The following is a 20,865-nucleotide window of genomic DNA, read 5'->3' as shown; positions in this document are numbered from 1 at the left end:
TTTTTCCATTTCTCATCTTGTGATATTGAAGCTGAATTTTATTGAATGACTTATTTCTTAGGCATTTCTGATACCGTTTGTGGAGTTAGTGCCTACTTTCCTAGCTTTTACTATTGCTTGGAAACCTTACCTTCCTAGAGACTGGTCAAGAAACTTGCTGTTATGAATTTTGGAAAGTCAATCTTTTTTACTTAAAAAAACAAACAAACAAAAAAAACAACCGAAACCAAAAAACCAGAGTTCCGATCCCAGGTGAGATGGAGTTAGTATACCCTTGCACTGAATAGCTATACAATTTCTACCGAATGCATGGAGTAGTGACTTGAGGACTCTGAAAAGTAAATGCAGTGGTCCTTGTTTTCAGTGTGCATGAATTTCATTACCCCCATTTGGTCAGCTAACACCAGTGCCCAAACAGCAGAATTTAAATTTCAGTTAACGCAGTATATTAACTATGAGTAACTGCATAAAATATAAACGTTGCTGCTATAATAGCTCCACACATTAGCTCCACTTCCTGTGAAAGTTACTGTGAAAATAACAGCACTGCTTTTGAATTCTGTTGCTGATTGGTCACAGACAGTGAAAATATATAGTTGTGTTACCTCCTTGATAAATGATAAAACTCCTTGATCCAGTGATAAAACTGCATGCTAGTTTACAAAAATTAAAAAATCAGAAAAAGGAATTGGTCAACCAAGACGAAGGTACAGCAAAGAAATGAAAAGTGATATGCTGGAAGTGAAATTTGAATCATATTACGGAGGAGTGAAGTTACAGGAGAAATAGGTGATAGTGGGAATGTCGACACTGCTGCCATTCAAGAGTCTCCCAGTCTCTCTCTCTCTCTCTCTCTCTCTCTCTCTCTCTCTCTCTCTCTCTCTCTCTCTCTTCTCTCTCTCTCCAGAGAAATTCAGTGAAATCATTTTTAGGGAATGACAAACTCCTCTAAAGAGCTTTTCTAGAATAAAACGTCCCATTTTTTTATTCCATTTAGATTTTGGTCTTGTATCCATCACCTATAATCATAATAATAAAAGCTACTCTTTACTGAACAAACTAGTCTTTACTAAGTATTGTTCTAAATATTTTGCATGTGTTGTCTTCTTTCATCCTCAAAATAAAACATAAGTGAAAGTTATCTGATATAGTGTGAAAGATGTGGACAGGAAGAGTCAGAAGCAGCAGTGAAAGTAGTATGTATAGTTGAGGAAAGCATTCCCATGCTTTTCTTTGGTTCTCTGAATCATAATGTTTTTAACGATCACATCTCTTGCTTGAAGTACCCATTGCTGCCTGGATGACCTCCTTTCTTCGACTTGGTTTGCGGTGTAATCTGTCCTTTTGAGTTACGTACTTTTTTAAAAAAATTAATTGAACTTGACGTATATTGTGTCTCTAATCAGAGATTTTCAAATAGATACATCTCAGGGCTTTCAGAGATTTCTACAAGAATTTTGTAATTTAGTATTTTTATTTTAATGTTAATCTAAAAGCTTATATAGTTTTAAAAAAAGTCACTTGCCAAGTAGTGTCCAAAATCGAGTTGCTTCCCTAGCATTCTCTAGTGGTGACCAATGACTCTTTTTCTCCTTGAGTATAATTAACTCACAAGTTTATGCATATTTGAAATGTTTTAATTCATTTCACTTCATATTTTTATTGATGTTCAAGTTATTTTATATTTGACTAAAGGGAGCCTACTCAACTTGACTTCTAAGTTTACAGCATGTCTGGACAATTTGGATAACTACCTTTTAAACAAGTATTGTCATTCAGTTTCAGTGCCCAAGTTTCATCTGTATTCATACTGGTACATAGTATTTATGCTTCAAATGAACGGAGGAAACAGAACAGACCTCATATGTCAAGTCATGGTGAAAATATGTCATAGCATGTTCTGTGATGCTGGTATTACGGTATTTCAGATGTGGGCAAGGGGGGCAATGGACTCATGACCTGGTATGTGGTGAGGAAGTCATGCGTGCGAGATGTAAGACTGCACCATTGGAGTGGGTACCAGAGTCTTGTGGGGAGTGTTGATTTAGTTTCAGCACAATAGCTACTAAATTAATGTTAAATTGAGTTTTGTTAGTGTTCTGTTTTCATTTAATTTCAAGTTTGGTTTGCGTTTGCACTTAGGAGTTACAATCCTAAAGACTATAAAACAACTTTTGTTATTTTACATCTTTCTTCTTTATCTCTTTGTTTTTGTGTTTAGGAGTGATTAAATTGGTTTTGTACATCATGATTAGATTTTGTGCAGTCTCTGTTGTGCCACTGCTATTTTAAGGGTTGATTTTTAGTTTTGTATCTTAGGTGGAGGAGCTGTTTTTGCCATGATATTTATAGGAGTAATTAAGCAAATCTTAGTTCCACTTACTCACTTTTTACATTTCATTATTTGGTCTTTATGTATCAGCTTGTTTATTTGTTCAATCAATGGCTAATGATATATTGTTTTAAAAGTTTAAAATGAAGTTGCCAAATAGTTTGTCTAGCTTTTTATCGTATTTTTAAAATGATTCATTTTCAACATCTTTTATTCCGCTTAGGTTTTGAATAATTTCTCTCATTCTGCATTATTTTTACATACGTCCCATGGTGGCTTTTTTCCCTTTTTTTGTTAGCTGGGAGAGAGAGGAAATTAATTTTATTCATTAGGTTTTAGTTATAGCCCAGGATTTGTTAGTAAATAAACCTACATAAAAAAGGATGCTGGTAAGCTCTGCTTCTGGCATTGGTAGATAAGATTATTTTGGATTAACTCTCCTACTCTGAACAACTAGAAAGGCAAAAAAAAAAATGTGAAAAATAATATGATCCCGTCAGAGAGCTTCCAAGGCAGTGAAGAATTTCATACTAAAAATATGGCAAAAATGGGAGTTCAGAAGGATGAGTCCTGCATTTGGGACTCTTTTTCTCCCTCAAGGCAGTAGCTGATTTCAAAAGCGGTGCCTTAGAAGCAGAGAGATGAGAATCAGAGCTATCGATAAACTCAAAAGGCCAGGGATCAGTTTGGGGAATGTAATCAATAATGTTGTAAAGATTTTGTAGGGTATCTGATGTCTTCAGGTGTATTTATCTTATTAGGGAGACCACCTCAGGGATGATGTAGATGTCTGATCACTGCACTGTACACCTGAAGCTGAACAATAATGAATGCCAACTATAATTTTATTTATATATACACACATATATATAGTTACAAGAAGAGGAGTACAGCATTAGGAATAGAGACAGTGGAAATGTAATGGCTATATACAATGTCAGAGGGATAGTAGATTAGGGGAGGGGGTTATCACTTTGTAAGGGCTATAAATGATAAATGTCTAACTATTACATTGTTTGGTACACCTGAAACTAATAATAATTATAAAAAAAGAGGCTAGGGAGATCAGGAACCCTCTAGCTTTCAACTGAGGCTCCGAAGGCTGATAGCGTAGGAGAAATGGTGAATTGAAAAGTAAAGTGATAAACAGAATAAACCAGCTTTGAATCATCTCAATTCCTAATTGGATTAAAGTGATTTGGGATTCCTAGTGACCCTAGCCTGACTTCCTGCTAGAAGCAAAACTAAATCTCTACTGAAGGAAGATGTTATCATCCAGAGCTTTAAGTGATCGCCACAATTTTTCATATATAATGTCTATCACCTGATAAAAAAATACCCAGGCATAAGAAAATATAAGAGATAAAAAAAGAAAATATAAGAGATGACTGAAAACCAAGGGCAACACAGACAATAGAAAGATACATAGGACTATAAAATAACTATGATTAATGTGTTCAAGAAATTAAAAGATAAGATTGAGAATTTTGACAAAGAATTGGAAACCGTAAAAAAGAACCAAAATTACAGAAACTGAAAAATATAATTAAAACTAATCAATTAATTAAAATCCTCAATAGGTCAACTATATAGCAGTTTTTATACAGTTAAGGAGAAAATTAATGAATTGAAACATAGGTGAGCATAGGTATCAAAAAAAAAATGGAGGAAGGAAAGGATGAACAATACAAAAAGAGCATAGAAGACAGATGGTAAAAATCTATAACAAATATAACTGGATTTCCAGAAGGAGAGGGGAGAAAGAATGGGGCAGCAACAATGCTTGAGGAGATGGTGGCTGAGAACGTACACCACATGAAAGATACCAAACTATACATTCCATGGTCCGTATGAGTCGAAAATTGGATAACTACAAATAAAACTGTATGTATTCATTTGATAGTAAAACCATTGAAATTCAAGGAGAAAATCTTTAAAATAGATGAAGCTGAAAAAAGCAGATTGCCTTAAAAAAATCACAAAACAAGCAGAAATGACAGCTGACTTTGCTTCCAAAAGCACGGTGATGTCAGGCTTAGCTTGAAAGATGTGAATAACAAAGATAAACATGAGAAAAGTTAATAGAGCTGGTTCTGTCACTAACTTGTGTGATCTAAAATCATTTTACATTTCTCATCTTACAGTGCGGATTTGCGTTTTTTAACTTTAACATCATTTAATTGTACCCTGAGCCTTTGTCATGGCTTACTGATATGCTATTTTGTGTTCACTGTGTAAGACCTCTGGTCTACATAATATGTTAGATATCATTTTATTTTACTTATATATAAATTACTCTCAAGATACAAGTTGGTTCTCCTAAGCCTCATCTGTATGTTTCCCTGGATTGATAGGTTGGTTCCTATAGCTGGTAAACAGACAGGTTGGTGTTTATGTATCCCAACGTAGGGAAGCAGGGGACAGAGGGCGTAGAAATATTCGCCTTTTTTTCAGAAATGAGAGCGATAATAGAGGTAGATTCCTGAAATTCTAACTCTACTTCTTTTAGTCCACTGTATTTTTTTTTAAATTATTTTTTAAGTTAGAATTCATGTTCAATATTATTTTATATTAGTTTCAGGTACAGCATAGTGGTTAGACATTTATATAATTTATGCAGTGATCTCCCCGATTAATCTAGCACCCACCTGGCACTATACATAGTTGTTGCAATATTATTGGCTATATTCTCTATACTGTATTTTACATCCCTGTCACTATTTTATAGCTACCAATTTGTATTTCTTGATCCCTTCACCTTTTTCATCCTAATCCAGACTGTCTGGATTCTGGTTCTTCAGAAGAGCTAAATCCAAGCAACCAAAATGAAACAGGATTTGCTCACTTCTGGTTCATACTCAGTTTCATCCATAGTTTCCCTTCAACTGAGGCTTTCTTTCTGCACAGTTCCCCAAGGAAATTGACTTGTTCTCTCTATATGTAAAGTTCTACTTTTTGATTCGGGCTGAATTTAGGAAACTGTCTTACCAATCATTTTGTTTTGACATCTTTAATGGGTCGAATAATTGCATTGTTTTTACAATATTTCCTAGTCATCCTTTGATGAGATATCTAGACTTGAAGTTTCTCAGCAATTCAAGGTGTGTGGATTTTCCTCAGCTTGACTCTTTGTTCCTTTGAGTTTTAGTTTAATCTTTTCAGGTCTATAGCTATGTACAGGTCTGGACATTATTTTAGTATTTAATATGATTTTATTTAATGTAGGTCTTCAGGTCTAAAAAGATGTCTTCCTTTATCACCTAGCTTATTCATAATAATCTGAAGAGACATTTGGATAACTGTAATTTATAGTATGTGCTGACAGTCTGACCACATTGTTTCTGGGGATTTGAAATCTTTGAATGAATGATAGAGATTTCAGGTATAGAGTGGGACAGTGCACATTGTCAGTCACTGCTCAGTTTCCTGTTTGGTACAAGTCTGGGGTTTCTGCGGGAATCTGTAGTAGGGATGAAGGCTTTCTCTTTTCCAGATGTGTTGCCCTTGTTATGTTTCTAACCCTGGGTGGCACCTCAGTCAGATATTACAGCCTGGTTTTTGTAAGCCTTTAGATAGCAGACATCTCTTACCTTCTGGTAATAGAAAGATGGAATAGGTAGTGACAGATGCTGTTTAAAACCAGAGGTTAGAATTGGTTCTTAAAATACTGATGTTTACTATTTTTATATTTCCTAACATTAAACTTAGTTCATAAACTTAGTTTATATTTCCTAACATTAAACTTAGTTCTCTGATAGAAATTCTCTTTGGGAAACCAGATATTTTAGAAATAACTTTAAAAATGTCTATTCTGTTTGTATTTGGAAGTTATTTAAAGAGAATAAATCTCCATTATATTCTTTAATTTAGTTAAAAGAAAGCTTGGAACAATCAATAGGTCAACTGCGGCGTCAACGTTTATTGAGAAACTCAGGAGGGAGAAGTATTTCTGTTACAAGTCTGAGTGCAAGTGACCTTGATGGTGGCACTGTGACAGGTAAACGCTACAGATGTTCTGAAAACCCTTTTTGTTTCAAAAATATGTTCCTGAAGTACATATTGAATATACTTAATCTTTGGACAAATACAACCCATACATAAAATCATACAAATAGGATGTTAGAAAATGCAGTCAAGTATTTTGTAGTGAATATTTAAAGATATGTTTAATGGTACTTTGTTATTATGAGTCTGTTACTTTTGTTCCTCTCAGTGTCTGTAGAACTCATAGAACTTTCTTTACTTGATAAACCTTGGATTTAATTGACTGCCACCAATCAGAAGAAACATAAAAAATAGGATTTACTATGTGGTATACTTTCTGGGTTAGAAGTCTTGTCCTAATTTCATAGTTTTTTCAAATAACCGATTATGAACTACCCTATCGCACTTGTTAAGATCAGGTGAACTTTATCCTTACTGTGCAGCTAGAATTCGATGGCTAGATTAAAGGTGAGAACACTTAGTTTGCCTGTAATTAATCATACTTATACTTTCCTGCAGCACTGAGGTTCATGTATGAATAGAAAAGACTTAGAATAGAAAAATATGCAGTGAAGAGGGGTGATAAGATAAAGTGAACATTAGCTTACATTGTTAATATTGCAATCGATTATGATAATAATGATTAAAAATTGGACACAATCACCTATTGTTCTTTATATAGTTAGTTTTTATTGATTTTTAAATACCATTCACATTTTAGATTAATTTGTTGTTGAAAAATTCTGTTGTATTGATATTATTTTAGGGAGTCAAAAAAGTTATTTTTATTTAGCAATGTTTTTTATATGGGAGAAAATTGTATATTACTTTTTTGAAAAGGATAGCAAATTAGAAATGTTCTATTTCCAGCTTATTTCTGTTCATTTTCTCTGTTTTAAGAACAGAATTGGTGCCAATTTTGTGGACTTTTATGGGCATAGTAAAATACTTGGGAAATAGTCTGGTTAAGGGCACATGTGTATATTCATGTCTGCTATGTTTTTACTGAGTAAAATCGTAGATTGTTTCTTCTCATGCAATGTTTTTATCCTCTTCCTTTTCTTTCATTTGTAAAGAAAGCCAGCGTTTTCCACCTACCTCACCTCTCAAGGACTATGGGGATCAACAGGGTAGTAAACGAATTAGATCCAGACCTGGTGTCCGATTTGTTCGGGAAATTGATGACGTGGGCCAGGTACTTTGTACCATTCTGTAATCTCTATTCCTTACATTTCTGTGGAAATGACTGATACGTGAATTTTATGATTGTATTTTAACCAGGAGTTTCATCATCAATAACTTTATAGTGATTTTTTTTTTTTAAACCAAGTAAACTATTTTCAGTGTACTAATCATCATCATGGGTTTATTTTTTGTTTTGTAATGGACGATTCTATTTTGTAGAACAATTTAAAAGTGAGTTTATTTGGACATGTTTTGTTTCCTTGTTCTGGTGGCTCAGTCTTCTGTAAGCCCTGCTAAGTCAGCTACTTTCTAGTTTGCTAAGTTTGGTTTAGTATGAAGAAGGTAGTCTTTGTGTGGTTAACCTATTGGTTGTTCCCTTCATGTTTTTCTGATTGTTGAATCATTAATGGAGCCACTTTCTATTAAGCAAAAATTCCATACTTTTTCTGTATATTCAACGAAGAGTTCAGAAGTTTTAGTTGTATAGACATATTTCTTTTTCTGCTTCTTTAAATATTTTCCACGAGAGCTGGACGCACATTATGTATTTATGATTTTGTTGCCTTTGGTAGCTAAATTAATTGGATAAGAGCTAGGGGATGTTGCTGACTCTGACATCTTTGTTTTGATAGTTTTAGGACTAAGGGCTCAAAGTTTGTTAGGATACTCATCTGTACCTTCCCCTTATTACAGCATAAGAGAAAGAGATAATAGAACAAAGCATATCAGAAGCCACTTTGTAGAAAGTTTTCCTTGACTGTGTTTTTTTTTTTTTTTTGGGGGGGGGGTAGGTGTAACTTGCTGGCATGAAATGCTTATGCTTGGAAACAGTGATGTGCAAAACCTTGCCTTTTCGTGGAACTTATAATCTAGAGTGGGAGCTAGACATTAATCAAATAAGTGCATAAATATTTCCAGAATTATGTGCTGAGATGCAGGCTATCATGGAAAGAAGCATAGAGCTGGGGAATGTATATATAGTAGAGGGATCTGTCCTAGTTAGGGAAGGCTTCTCTAAGAATGCTGATTGAGCTGAGATCCAAAAGTTGAGTAAGAGCCATTCAAGGTAGAAGAAATACCTGGCAGGAAGGAAGATAGCGCCTATGAGTAGCTCCGTGAATGCCCTGTGGCTAAAGAAGTACGAAGCACTGAGACCATGCACAGCCGTGTAAGAGAGTGACAGTTACTGTGAAGAGATCACTCTGGCTTTAGTGTAGAAAATGGAGTCGATGCCAGCAAATCAATTAAGCAGATGTTGCTATGACCTGGGTGTGAGATGATGCCTACTTGGATTAAGAGAAATGCAGTTGGAGTGAAGGGGTTAGATTTAAGAGGTATATGGTAGACAAATGAAAGGTGTTGAAGGTCAGATGACCATTTGGGGAGGGTGGAAATGAGAGAAATGGAGGTGTCAAAGATGAATCCTAGGATTCTGGTTTGGAAAATGGGAAAATCATGATGGCAAAACCTAAGTGAATGGTCTCTTGTTCATCCACTCTGTTACCTCCATTCCTTTCTTTTTTAATTGCTCTTTCTTTAACTCCATTTTCTTAAGATGACCTTTAGCTCCCTATGCCTGTATACTTTCCGGAAGCTATGGTGCATTTGTGGTTTTTGTTTACATGTCTGTCTCCCAAGTGAAATTCTGAGCCGCTTGTTTTCCAGCACAGTTGTCGGGAATGTGCATTTGTGGAATCCACTTGTTTCTGCAAGTCTATGTAACTTAAAATTTTAGCATACACATACGTATATAGCATAAATATTTACAATTAAAAGTACAATCATATGAATGGAAATCCATGTAATCACCACCCAGGCCAAGAAATAGAGTATTACTATATCCCCTAAACCTCTTTTATGCTCCTTGTCTCCCCAAGGGCTATTAACTATTTTGACTTTTATGTTTATATTGCATTTAAAAAAACTTATTTTTACTATTTACATCATGTTTAGTATTTTCTGCTTTTAAACTTTATATAAATGGAATAATACTGTATGACTTCTTTTGTAACTTGCTTTTTCCATTTGATGTTATGTTTTTGACGTTCAGCCTTACGAACATGTAAGTAGGTTCGATCATTTCATTTTCACGGCTGTATGATACTCCACTGGAGGAATGTATCACATTTTACTTATCTCCATTCTTTCTTTAATGGACTTTTGGTTTATTTTCCGTGTTTTGATTATGAACAATGCTGTTCCAAACATTCTGGTGCGTGGTTCCTGGTGCACATGGGCAGTCTGGGTTGGCACACTATGGCATACAGCTTACTTAAAGTCCTATTGTAATACAGACATGCTCATTTGTTTATGGCTATTTTTATGCCAGAATGGCAGAGTTGAATAATTGTGAAAGATCGTATAGCCTGAATACGTGGACTATTTGCTCTTGTACCCTCTACAGAACAAGGTCGCTGACCCCTTTTCTAGTGTACCTATAAAGAGTGGGATTACTGTAATGTAGAGGATGTGGTGGTTAATATTCTATATGGCTTTTTGAAAAATTGCTTTTCTTTTGAAAAAAGTATTTTACTTCTTTCAGGTTGGATATTTATTTTATTCTGTCTTTCTAACAACTATAAAATTTGGGCATTATTTCAAAGAAGTTCTTACTCTTACCTTCAGTGAATCTTTATGAAAGAATTAAACAGAATCCTAAAGAGAACTATGTTTTGACTTTTTTAGCTTCATGATTTTCATCAGTCCCTCCGAGACCTCAGCAGTGGACAAATTCGACTTGGAGACGATTTCAACCGGGAACTTGCCAGAAGAAGCCGGTAAAAGCAGAATACAGTTTTCAGTGGAGGAATGAATTATTAGAAGAATAAACTAGGTTCTGTAATTGACATGTTTACATGAATTTAAAAGACTGTGATGTGTTTTTATACCCATATTTTAAAATTTATTAATAGAACAGTTCAAAACTCTTTGAATTTAGAATGCATCATGACTGTGTTAGACAAATCAATTTATATTTTAAAAAAACATTTTAACTTATTACAGTGGAATGCAGAGAGATTCATTTTAAGACCTTAGCAAAGAGGTAGATTTACAAATACATTGGAGAGAGAGACAGACACAGAGACCACCTGACTGACAATGGAGCTTTTGAAGAAAGGAATAATGTGGCTTTGTCAATGGACACGAGCCATTGTAGAATCTAATATTTTTAGCTTTCAGTTGGAATCTTCGAAAGCCAGTGGTTTATATCTGTCAATTCTCTGCATTTTGTCAATTCTGGGTAGTCTCCAAGAATTATCACTTTATTTAAAATTTCTTTATGGTATTTTTATTTTCATCATGAGAAGTGTCAGTTGGCTTTCATTTGGAGGCCATATTTTTACAAGCAACAATCGATGTACAGCAATGGTTAGGGAACAAAAAAGCTGAATTGAAATTTGTTTACCAAGTTCACTTGTTAACTCCCACTCCAGCTAGTGAAGTCATTGCACACACCAGTTTTTATGTTGTATAACAAAAACGTCAAAACCATAATTGTTAAATCTATGAATATCAACTACAGTCTGTATAACTTACCTGCTTTTATATGACAAAGGCAGGAGATTAGTAATAAGAATTAAACACCTACTATTATTACTACTACTACTACTAGTTAATATTACTAAACACTTATTTCATTGCCAGATAGATTTAGGTTTAATTCTTGCAACAACCCAAATGAGGCAGTCACTATTTTCTTCATTTTTTGGATATGGAAATGGTCACAGAGAGATGAAGTAACTTAGTTTGCTGGAGATCAAATTGGGGCGATGTGGGAGAGTCAGAATTCCAATCTAGGCAGTAAAGCCCTGGAGTTTGCTTTGCCACTTGTAGTTCACTGTGGTTCATTGTCACTGTCACAGATACTGGTGTGCCGTAAAGCATTTGAATTCCTGAATTGTGAGCTATATTGAGCTATATTATTAATCCTCTAAACCCGTTAGTTAATTTAATACTTAGATATTTATTTGTGACAAATTGATAAAGTCAGCAGAATGGCAACAACATTGTAACAATGTGTGTTCTGGGAGTGGTTTTATTACGCAGCTTTTATGTACTTGAATGAAGGGTATAAATTAAGCACTAGGAACATGAACTTCAGGACACAGAGATGTCCTGGAAGAAGATACTGGGAAGAAGTTGCAGGGATGCTGTAGTTGGGTAGTTTAAATGGTCATTTGGGTGTTGCACTGGTGACTGGGAATTTTCTGATCCATCGGCTGCAACCATTTGGTAATAGTTTGTGTGACACAGATGCACGTGCGAGGCAGAGAAACTGTTTTAACCCGACATAGGAGTCAAGTTTCTTGTTAAACTTGGTTTAACTTGGGGGATGAGGAAGATTTTAGGATCTACCGATTTTCACTTGTGCCACGTGTTTGTAAAAATATACTGGGCAGGACGTTGCTAGGTTTAATGTTCTATGTGATTTAGAAAGGTTGATTTGCCCATTTAATTAATAATTTTTCTTGACATTTACAATAAAGAGTACATTGAATCATAAGAGTACACTGGAAAGCAAGCTTTTAGAAAGGATTAAAGTTTAATTCAGAATTCACATACTTTGGATGCCATATGGAGAATTGATTTGAGGAGGGTGAGTTAGAAGACTTGCATTAACGTGAGAGGTGCTGATAGCTTGACCAGGATTATGGCAAGAGACAGAGGGACAGGGGTTTGTTTCACAGTATTTTTTTTGCGGGTTGAAGAGATAGGATTTAGCAGTAGATTGGATAAGGGGGTGGGGGAAGATGGGAGAATAAACCAAAGATGACTCCTGGATTTCTGACATGAGCGACTCGGTAGATGGTAGTTCCACTCCTGAAATATGGAAGACTGGTGGAAGTAGGTGAGGTGTAGAAATGAAGGGTTTGGCCTTGGATATGTTAGGTTTGAGGTGCCTGTGAAACATCCAGCTACTCAACTAGATATTTATTTTGGAGCTCAAAGGAGAATTCTTTTTTTAGAGACTTTAAGAGTGATCAGCATGTAAAAGTGGTACTTGGAACCATGGCAGTGGAGGATATTTAGAAAGAACCTGTAGGGAGAGCATCAAGGACAGGGCTGAGTGCTAAGGCGTTCCAGTATTTCAAAGTCTTATAGACAAAGAGGAGCTGGACTGAGAAGGAACAGCTAGTGAGGTGTGGGAAATCCAGGAGTACATGGAACCACAAAAGCCAAGAAGGAGGTCCACGTAAAGGCATTTTCAGAGATTTAAAGACTTAGAGAAAATTTATCTTTTAAGGTAACTTCTTTCTGAGGAAATCACCTAAGGACCTATAAGTAAAATAAGATGGTAGCCAAGAAAGAGGAAGATGCAGGTTATAAAATATAGTAAAACTAACCCAAAAATTCAGTGGAAGTAATCCCCAGAATGCACTCTGAATTAGAGCAGAAAGTTCAGTGTCCTTTGAGGAGAATGTCGTCAACAAGAATGGAGTTGATTCATAATACTGGACGAATACTAGAAGGGGGAGAAAAATATCAATGATGTGATTTGGTAAATAAGGCCAAAAGATAATGAAACCATAGAAAAAACCAAAGTACAAGAAAGAACTTAATGATCCAAGTATGAAGCTGACTAACATGTGAGCATGACAGAATGTAAGCTTTTCTTTATGACGAAATAGTTTATAAGCGGTATAAGTATATTATGTAAGTTACATAGGTGACCAATAGAAGAAAAAAATAGCAATACATTCATCCAAAAATTCTAGAGTAGTTTGAACTAAATATTTCAAAAGGGAGTCAATCAAAAATGTCTAGAATTTACCTCCAAAATGATGGAGGTAAACAGCAAAAGAATTAAGAATGGAAACGGTTGAGCATGGTTGCCAGTGGGGAGAGGTAAGGAAATGTGAGGAAGTCCTTTGTACTTCTTCCTAACTCTTTCAAACTGTACCCGTTGTTATTGATCCTCTATGTTATTGATTTGATGAGAGAAGAGGTAGTGGGAGATAAGTTAGTGAGGACAGAGATGTTTTGTACAGCATATTCTGATGGAATTTGATTATGAGTTCCTTGAGAGGATGTGAGATCTATAGTTTTATTCTCCTGCCCTCCTTCTCTTCCTGTCTTTTTAGTTTAAAATGGAAGATATTGCAGCTGATTTGTTTGTTGAAGGTGATATTCCAGTACAGCAGTAGTTCTCACAGTGTAATCCCCAGACTGGCAGCTTCAGCACCACCTGCAATTTGTAGAAATACACATTCTTGGGCCCCATCCCAGAACTCCTGATTCAGAAGGTTTGATGAATGGGTCCATCAGTCTGTATTTTTAAAAAAAAGCCCTCCAGGTGTTTCATATGTTTGCTAACGTTTGAGAACCGCAGCAGTAGAGTGTTATGTAATAGCATATTATTATGTTGTAAATTTTGTTAATTGTATCTATTTTCTCAAATAGCTAAGTTAAAACATTTTTCTTTGTTGCCTAGGTCCGATGCTGAAACAAGAAGGGCTTTGGAAAAACTGAATGAAAAACTTAGTGAAACTCAGAAACAAGAAGGGGTGAGAAATTTTTGTTTATAAAAAGTTTTATTTCATATGTAGATGGTAGAGAGGGTGGCTGGGCTGGTTGTACTCACAGTGAAGGCTAGTAGATTTTAATGTTTTGGGCAGTATATATACCATTTTGTCTAAAGATACGTTTTACACCTCTTCTAAAATGTTCATGAATTTTAGGCATTTAACTTTGGAGTACAGTGGTCGTATATCAGGGATAGAATTATCATTTGTTTTAATTTTTAGGGTTTGATTATGAATATTTGATGTTTATTTTAAATTTTATTAACTCAGTGATCCTTCTATAGCTTTTGTTAAATGATATTTGAGAAAAACAGAATTCTTTGGTAGTGGCTCTGTAGTCCTCCTTATTAATTATTTCAGGTCATCTTACCTAAGTGTGTTATTATAATTGCTACAAAGTCCTCCTTGCTGTCTGTTCCTGTTTGATGTGGTGTTGATTGAAAACACCCCTCATTCTCGAGGTTTATTATCTCAAACTTAGATTGTTCACATTCATGATGCAGTGATACCTTTTTATCAAATCACTATGCTTGGTGGAATTAAGGTAAAAAATAAAGTACGTACGGTGTCTATTTTTTTCATCATCAGCTATTTTTCTTAGGAGAAAAGTATCAAGCGAAATGGTCACTGTTGCAAATTTGTCAACTTCAAGAACAATGTGTATTCATTTCCCACAATACTTTTTTTCCCCCAAGACAGGAAAAGTTAGCAGAATTATTTTTCTTAACACATTTTATTCAAACTGAAAGTTTCCTAGTAGAAGCAGATAATTTTTCTCTAGCTGTTAGTTGTATTTTCAGTTCTTTAAGTTTATTTTGGAGTTCGAATTTATTGGCTGCATAGGCTAAGAGATGGATATGCTCTATTTTCAGAGATAAACTCGGTTACGGCCCAATTCAAAAGTAAGAATAAGCACCTTCCTCCTGAGTTTTTGGTGCTCATTTTTTTGTGAGGTGCCCCAGAGAGGAGATATAATGCCTGTCTTCTGTTGAAGTAGATGAATTTTTGCAGTTAGTGCTTGATAATGTGACATCTAGTGTGTGATCAAGTGCATGATAATGTGACATGTAATGTGGGATCAAGACATGGGACAGTTACTTTTTTTTTTTTTTACATAAAGTATGCCTACATTTTTCCAGGCATACCAAAGGCATCTTCAGTTTACATTGTACCAATGTAAAATAGCTAAAGTTCCATATACTTCAAATAAAGGTCTTTTCTGAGATTAATGTATTGGTGCCTTTCTTAATTGTAGTGGTTCACACAGCAAGAAATTTGTGCCAGTGTCTGATTTACATACTATCTCAACAGGAACCGAATGCACAGTTTTAAGAATGTAGCTCCAATTTTCTCTATAACTTCCTACATGGTTTTTCAGTTCTTCTCATAAACTCTAGAATGGAACCTGTCACTTGACAATGGAACCTGCCGAAGCTTTTTCTTATTTTTTCCTAATTTTTAAAATCTGGAGGTATAATGCACATGCAGAAACATGCATAATCAATGTATAGATGGATTGATTATTGTAAGGTGAACATGCCCATGTTGTAACAACCACCCGACCTAAAAATGGAAGATTACCAGCACACAGGAAGCCTCCTCCTTCCCCCTCCCTGATCACTGACTCCTTCCTTTTTAAAGCTGTTATTTTGACTTTTTACCCTTTAGATTAATTTTGCCTGTTTTGGACTTTTTATATAAATGTGATCATACAGGACATATTTTTTGTGTGTCTGACTTCTATTGCTAATTATGAGTATGATACTTCTGGGTGTTGTGTCGTATACTTGCAGTTCGTTCATTTTTATTGCTCTTTAGTATTCTATTGTATGAATATACTGTAATATATTGTAACATTTTATGATAGATATTTTAATTATTTCAAATTTTGGGCTATTATGAACAATGCTGCGATTGATCTTTTTATTCTACTGCCCATGTGCACACATTTCTCTCGGTACATAACGTGAGGTGCAATTGCTAGGTGCCTTCTGATTTTATAGGTACTGATGAACAGGTTTCCAAAAACAGTTGCACTGATTTGCACTCCCACTAGCAGTGTATGAGAATTCGTGTTGCTTTTCATACTTCCCAACACTTGATAATATCGAGTCTTTCAATAATAGCCATCATCTTGGGTGTTTATGGTGTCTCATCATGGCTTTAATTTGCATGTTCATGATTGCTAATGATGATGAGCATCTTTATGTTTGTTGGCTATTGGCTGTTTTCTTTTTTGACACATTAGTTTACTTTTTTGCCCACTTTTTCATTGGATTGCTTGTCTTTTTGTTATTGATTTGTGGGAGTTCATTATATATTTTGTATATGAGCACCTTGTCAGTTATATGTATTGCAAATATTGTCTCCCATTCTACAGCTGTTTCTTCTCATTTTTAAAAGTCTCTTAATGGGATCTTCTGTTGATGAGAGAAAATATATTTCATTCTCAGCAAAGAAAAGTTGCACAGATAATTTGATAATTATTATGTATGAGAGGACATATTTGTTTTTTGTTATAGGTTGGGGCTATAGCAATCGTGGCTTACCTTATTATTTGTCATTGAGCTATTTCAGTGTTAAACTTCAGTGCCATGTTTGAACTACTTCTGATTTACTCTTAATGCTAGTGTATTAAGATTCCAACTTGAAGGCTAAGGGCTGGGGGTAGGGCAAGTTTAACCTGGAATGTTCCTTGGAAAAGCTCTCAACTTCAGCTTTTCCCATTTGACTCCACACGTCTGTGAAAAACTCTGTTCAGCTACTCAGTGTCTCAGGCTGCCTTTTGTGAAATGGTCTGATATTTCGGGGAGAAAGTGGCCCTGAAAGATAGACCACTCTCTTTGGGTTTCTTTCTTCTCTTGCTTTTGATCTCATATGTCTTTACTTCATTTTAATTTTCCAGACTTTTATTTAAAATAGCTCTAGATATTTTAGTTATTTTCAGTGGAAGGGTTGGTCTGAATTATCTATAGTCTGTCATTGTTGGACGTGAAACTCCCTCAGTCTTTTTGTATATATCAGATTTCATTACTGTGTTTGCTATTTCTAATGCACGAGATCTGACTGAGTTGTTCAGCTGTGCGGGAGGTTTCTTTTCCTTGCTACTTAGGTGTACAACTTGTGAGCATGCTTGTAACAAGTTCTTTGATCCAGACTCCAATAGCCTCAGTATTCTGCTGAGACCCTTGTAGATCTGAGGAAGCCCTGGCCGTTTCCATCTGTACCGTCCGGCTGGTTTTGGACCTTGTTAGATATTTGGGATGGTTTGAGTTCAGAGTTTGAAAATACTAATTTGCATAGTGTACATTACTTCTGTTAAGTTTTACCTTTATCATGTTAAAGAGAACCCGTGATGGACAGAGTTATCATTCCATTTTTATTTCTTTCATATAGCAAATAAAACTTGCAAGTACTATCTACATAGGCTAGAGAATTATTGGGGGTCTACAGTCTAACCACTGAGCCAAAAGTTAACAGCTAAATTCAAAGAAAGCCAGAGTTCTTTCCTATCATCATTACCATACGTCAGAATTACTCTATATCAGATAAAGCTATGCTTGCACGACTGGATGTCACGCCTCACTAGTCGTCACAGCTCATTAGTATAATTGGTGCGTACACCTTGCTAGTTTACTCAGTTGTCCAGTATGCCCAGCTCTTCAGGACACATTCTTTTATGTTGTCTAAACCTGGAAAATCTTACACACCTAATTGTGTACTCGGTTGAATTGTTCATCTGCCAGTTCCTTACATCAGGTTGTGATGTCACAGCTTGTTTTGTGCTTTCTGTAATTTGCTTTCAAAGTAAGTTTGTCTCACAATTGTACGGAGGGCATCTCGAACCTCATGTAGTCCTGACTAAGAAACAATTATTTATGCAAAAACTTAAAAATAATATTGTTGAATTTTAGAAGATTCTCCGAAGGCACATGATGCTTACTTCCAACTTGTACAAGGCTTAATATAGATGTTGTGACTCACTTATTCCAACTGAAGTCAAGATTTACACATCATAAATACTGGACATTTGTGTTACATTTGTGAATTCACGAGAACAACTGTCAGAGAAGATGTGGTTTTGTTATTTGAGCTTCTCAGAAGCTGCATCTGTTTCCCCCTCCAGATTTAAGTTTAAAATAAAATTACCAAAGTAATGCACATTCATGGTGGAAAACTTTAAAATATTGTAGAAATAACGGAAAACAAATGACTGCCCCATCTTTCACCAATTTCAAATCTACTGGTAACCACTGTTAATCACATTTATTGTATATTATTCTGAGGCTACACTTGTTTGTCATGCATTCTCTCAGTAACTAAAATGTATCTTGAAAATTTATAGAAAACATTTCTCTTTGAGAGGCAAAAAAAAATACTGGTTTCTGTCATACATGCCATGATCTGATTTGTTAATCCTTTGTGCATCATAGATTTTTATTTGTTTTTCAAACTGCCCATTGGAAGGGAGTAGTTATTATTTATAGCATGATGTTATAGAAAATATTTTCTGTTAACACTTAATGTGTTAATAAACAATCAATATTGCATAGGCCTTATACCACAGGGGAAATTAGTTGCCTAGAATTTACCCAGTTGAGTGTGATATGAGTGAATGTTAAGTTTGATTATTCATGGAGGAAAAAGTCAATCTTTTTTGTTTAGTTTTCTATAGAAGGGTTACTATTTTAATAAAAATGTAAACGGATCCAGCTATTTCTGGAAGAGTTGGTCATTAATTGAACTAAAAATTCTCTCAACACCTAATTTAGGATATTGCATAGATTGCAGCAGCAGGATATACAGCAAATATTATTGAAATGGTTTTTACAACAGCATGTATTATTAAAGAGCTGAGGAATCAACATTGAAAAGCCAGAATACAATCCTATAAGCAGAATGCTTTTGTTTCACCTCTTTTCTTTAAATGTTAACTTTAAATGCTATTCTAGTTATTATTCTTACTTTGTTATTTTTCTAACTAAATATAGAGACTGAGGACTTTTTGATATCTTAGTAGTAAATTTAATTGATGAATATGGGCTGCTAATAAAAATTAATTAGTATTAGTTGACATTGTTAATATATTTTCCTTAGGTCTCAGAAATAGAAAATAAAAGTGAGGGGGAATTAACAAATGCCGTCTTTAAAATAGTTCTTATTATTGGGAATTATCTTGTCATTCAATAGTTATAAATATATGCTGTGTCTTTAGGTACAGAGCCCATACCCTTCTTTCCTCCTCTCCTTCCTTTTCTTCCTGCTGTTTTTCCTTCTTTTCTTCCTTCCTCTTCCTTTGTCTCTCTCCCCCTTCCCCTTCCCCTTCCACTGTGACTATTTTGTATCTACCAAGTTGTATTTCTTAATCCCTCACCTTTTTCTTCCAGCTCCCCAAAGACTGCTCCCCTCTGTTTGCTCTCTGTTTCTATGAGTCTGTTTCTGTTTTGTTTGTTCATTTATTTTGTTCTTTAGAGTCCACACGTAAGTGAGATCATATGGTATTTGTCTTTCTCAGTCTGACTTATTTCACTTAGCATAATGTTCTCTAGATCCATCCATGTTGTTGCAAATCGTAAGATTTCATTGTCTTTTTATGGCCAACTAATATTCCATTGTATATATGGATGCCACGTCTTTATTCAGTTGTCTGTTGATGGGCACTTGGGTTGCTTCAGTATCTTGGCTATTGGATATAATGCTACAGTGAACATAGGGGTGCATATATCTTTTTGAATTAGTGTTTTGCATGCCCTTCTATTTAGAACTGTCTTTACTTGCTCTTCCTGTGTTCTCCCCGTCTCAGAAAATGGAATCATAATCCATCCAGGGGTCACCTAAGAGTCGCTCTAGATCTTTTTCTTCATACCACACTTTTAATCCATTACAAAATCTTGCCCTATTTATTTTTGAAATCTTGCTTAATTCCATCTTCTTCTGTTTAATATTTCTTTTCAAGCACCATCACTGAGTTCACTGCAGTGGCCTCCATTGAAGTTGGTCTCCTTCCTCCTGTGTGTGCCCCATCCGTGCACCTGACAGTAGCCAAGTAGTTTTCAGAAATTGTCATTTCACTGTGACTTCTTCGCCTGCTTTTACAAATCCTCCCCAAGCTGCTTCTGTTCCAAATTCCTTACCCCAGATTATAGTACTTATGTTATCTGTCTTTCTCTTTGTGTCTTGAATTTGCCAGATTCATTTCTAAACTAGGGTCTTTGCACTGGCTTCTCTTCCCTCACCTCCACCCCCCAAATTTGGGCATGGCTGGCTCCCTGTTGTCATGCAGGACTGCAGGGAAATGATATCACCTTGAGAGAGACCTTTCTTCCCTGCTCTCCTTTTTGTTACATAATTGGTAGCAAGTAGCATATTAAAGCACTGTTCTGCATTTTGCTTTTTTCATTTAATATGGTTTTGAGATTTGCGATTGTTCAATATTAGTATGTAATGAGCTTTCTAATTCCTTTCTTTAACATGTAAAGCATTCTACTGAATGACTGCCCCATAATTTATTCAACCAGTCTCATATTGATGGATGTTTTAGGTTATGTCAGTCTTCTGCTTTTGTGCACAGCACTTTAATGGATGACCTTGTCCTTGTGCCAGTTTCACGTAGGAAAGTAAATGGGTAGAATGAGTTTCTTGAAGTGGATTTACAGGATTAAAATCTATGTGTGTTGTAACCTGTTACATACTGTTCAGTTTTATAATTAGTATTTTAAATGTCCTCTTTTCGTACTTTTATCTGAGAATTAGCCTTTATCTTACCCTCTTCCGAAAAGGATGAAAGGGGGCCTTCTGTAAAATTGCATTATGTGTTGAAGGTATGCTAATTTTCACTAA

At 35.2% G+C, this 20,865-nt stretch overlaps 1 protein-coding gene across 1 annotated transcript in view; it reads left to right on the top strand.

Annotated features, from left to right (window-relative positions):
- Window positions 1–20,865, top strand: part of CEP128 (centrosomal protein 128) — a 317,243-nt gene that overhangs the window by 18,790 nt on the left and 277,588 nt on the right. The window contains exons 5-8 of the mRNA XM_081048990.1: window positions 6,203–6,329; window positions 7,393–7,511; window positions 10,187–10,278; window positions 13,935–14,007. Coding sequence (XP_080905116.1) covers window positions 6,203–6,329; window positions 7,393–7,511; window positions 10,187–10,278; window positions 13,935–14,007 — 411 coding nt within the window. The remainder of the gene's footprint in view (window positions 1–6,202; window positions 6,330–7,392; window positions 7,512–10,186; window positions 10,279–13,934; window positions 14,008–20,865) is intronic.

This window comes from Rhinolophus hipposideros (assembly GCF_964194185.1).
Source record: "Rhinolophus hipposideros genome assembly, chromosome: 5".
Taxonomy (NCBI): Eukaryota; Metazoa; Chordata; class Mammalia; order Chiroptera; family Rhinolophidae; genus Rhinolophus; species Rhinolophus hipposideros.
The sequence above is the reverse complement of the archived record's forward strand: the minus strand, read 5'-3'. Positions and strand labels throughout refer to the sequence as shown.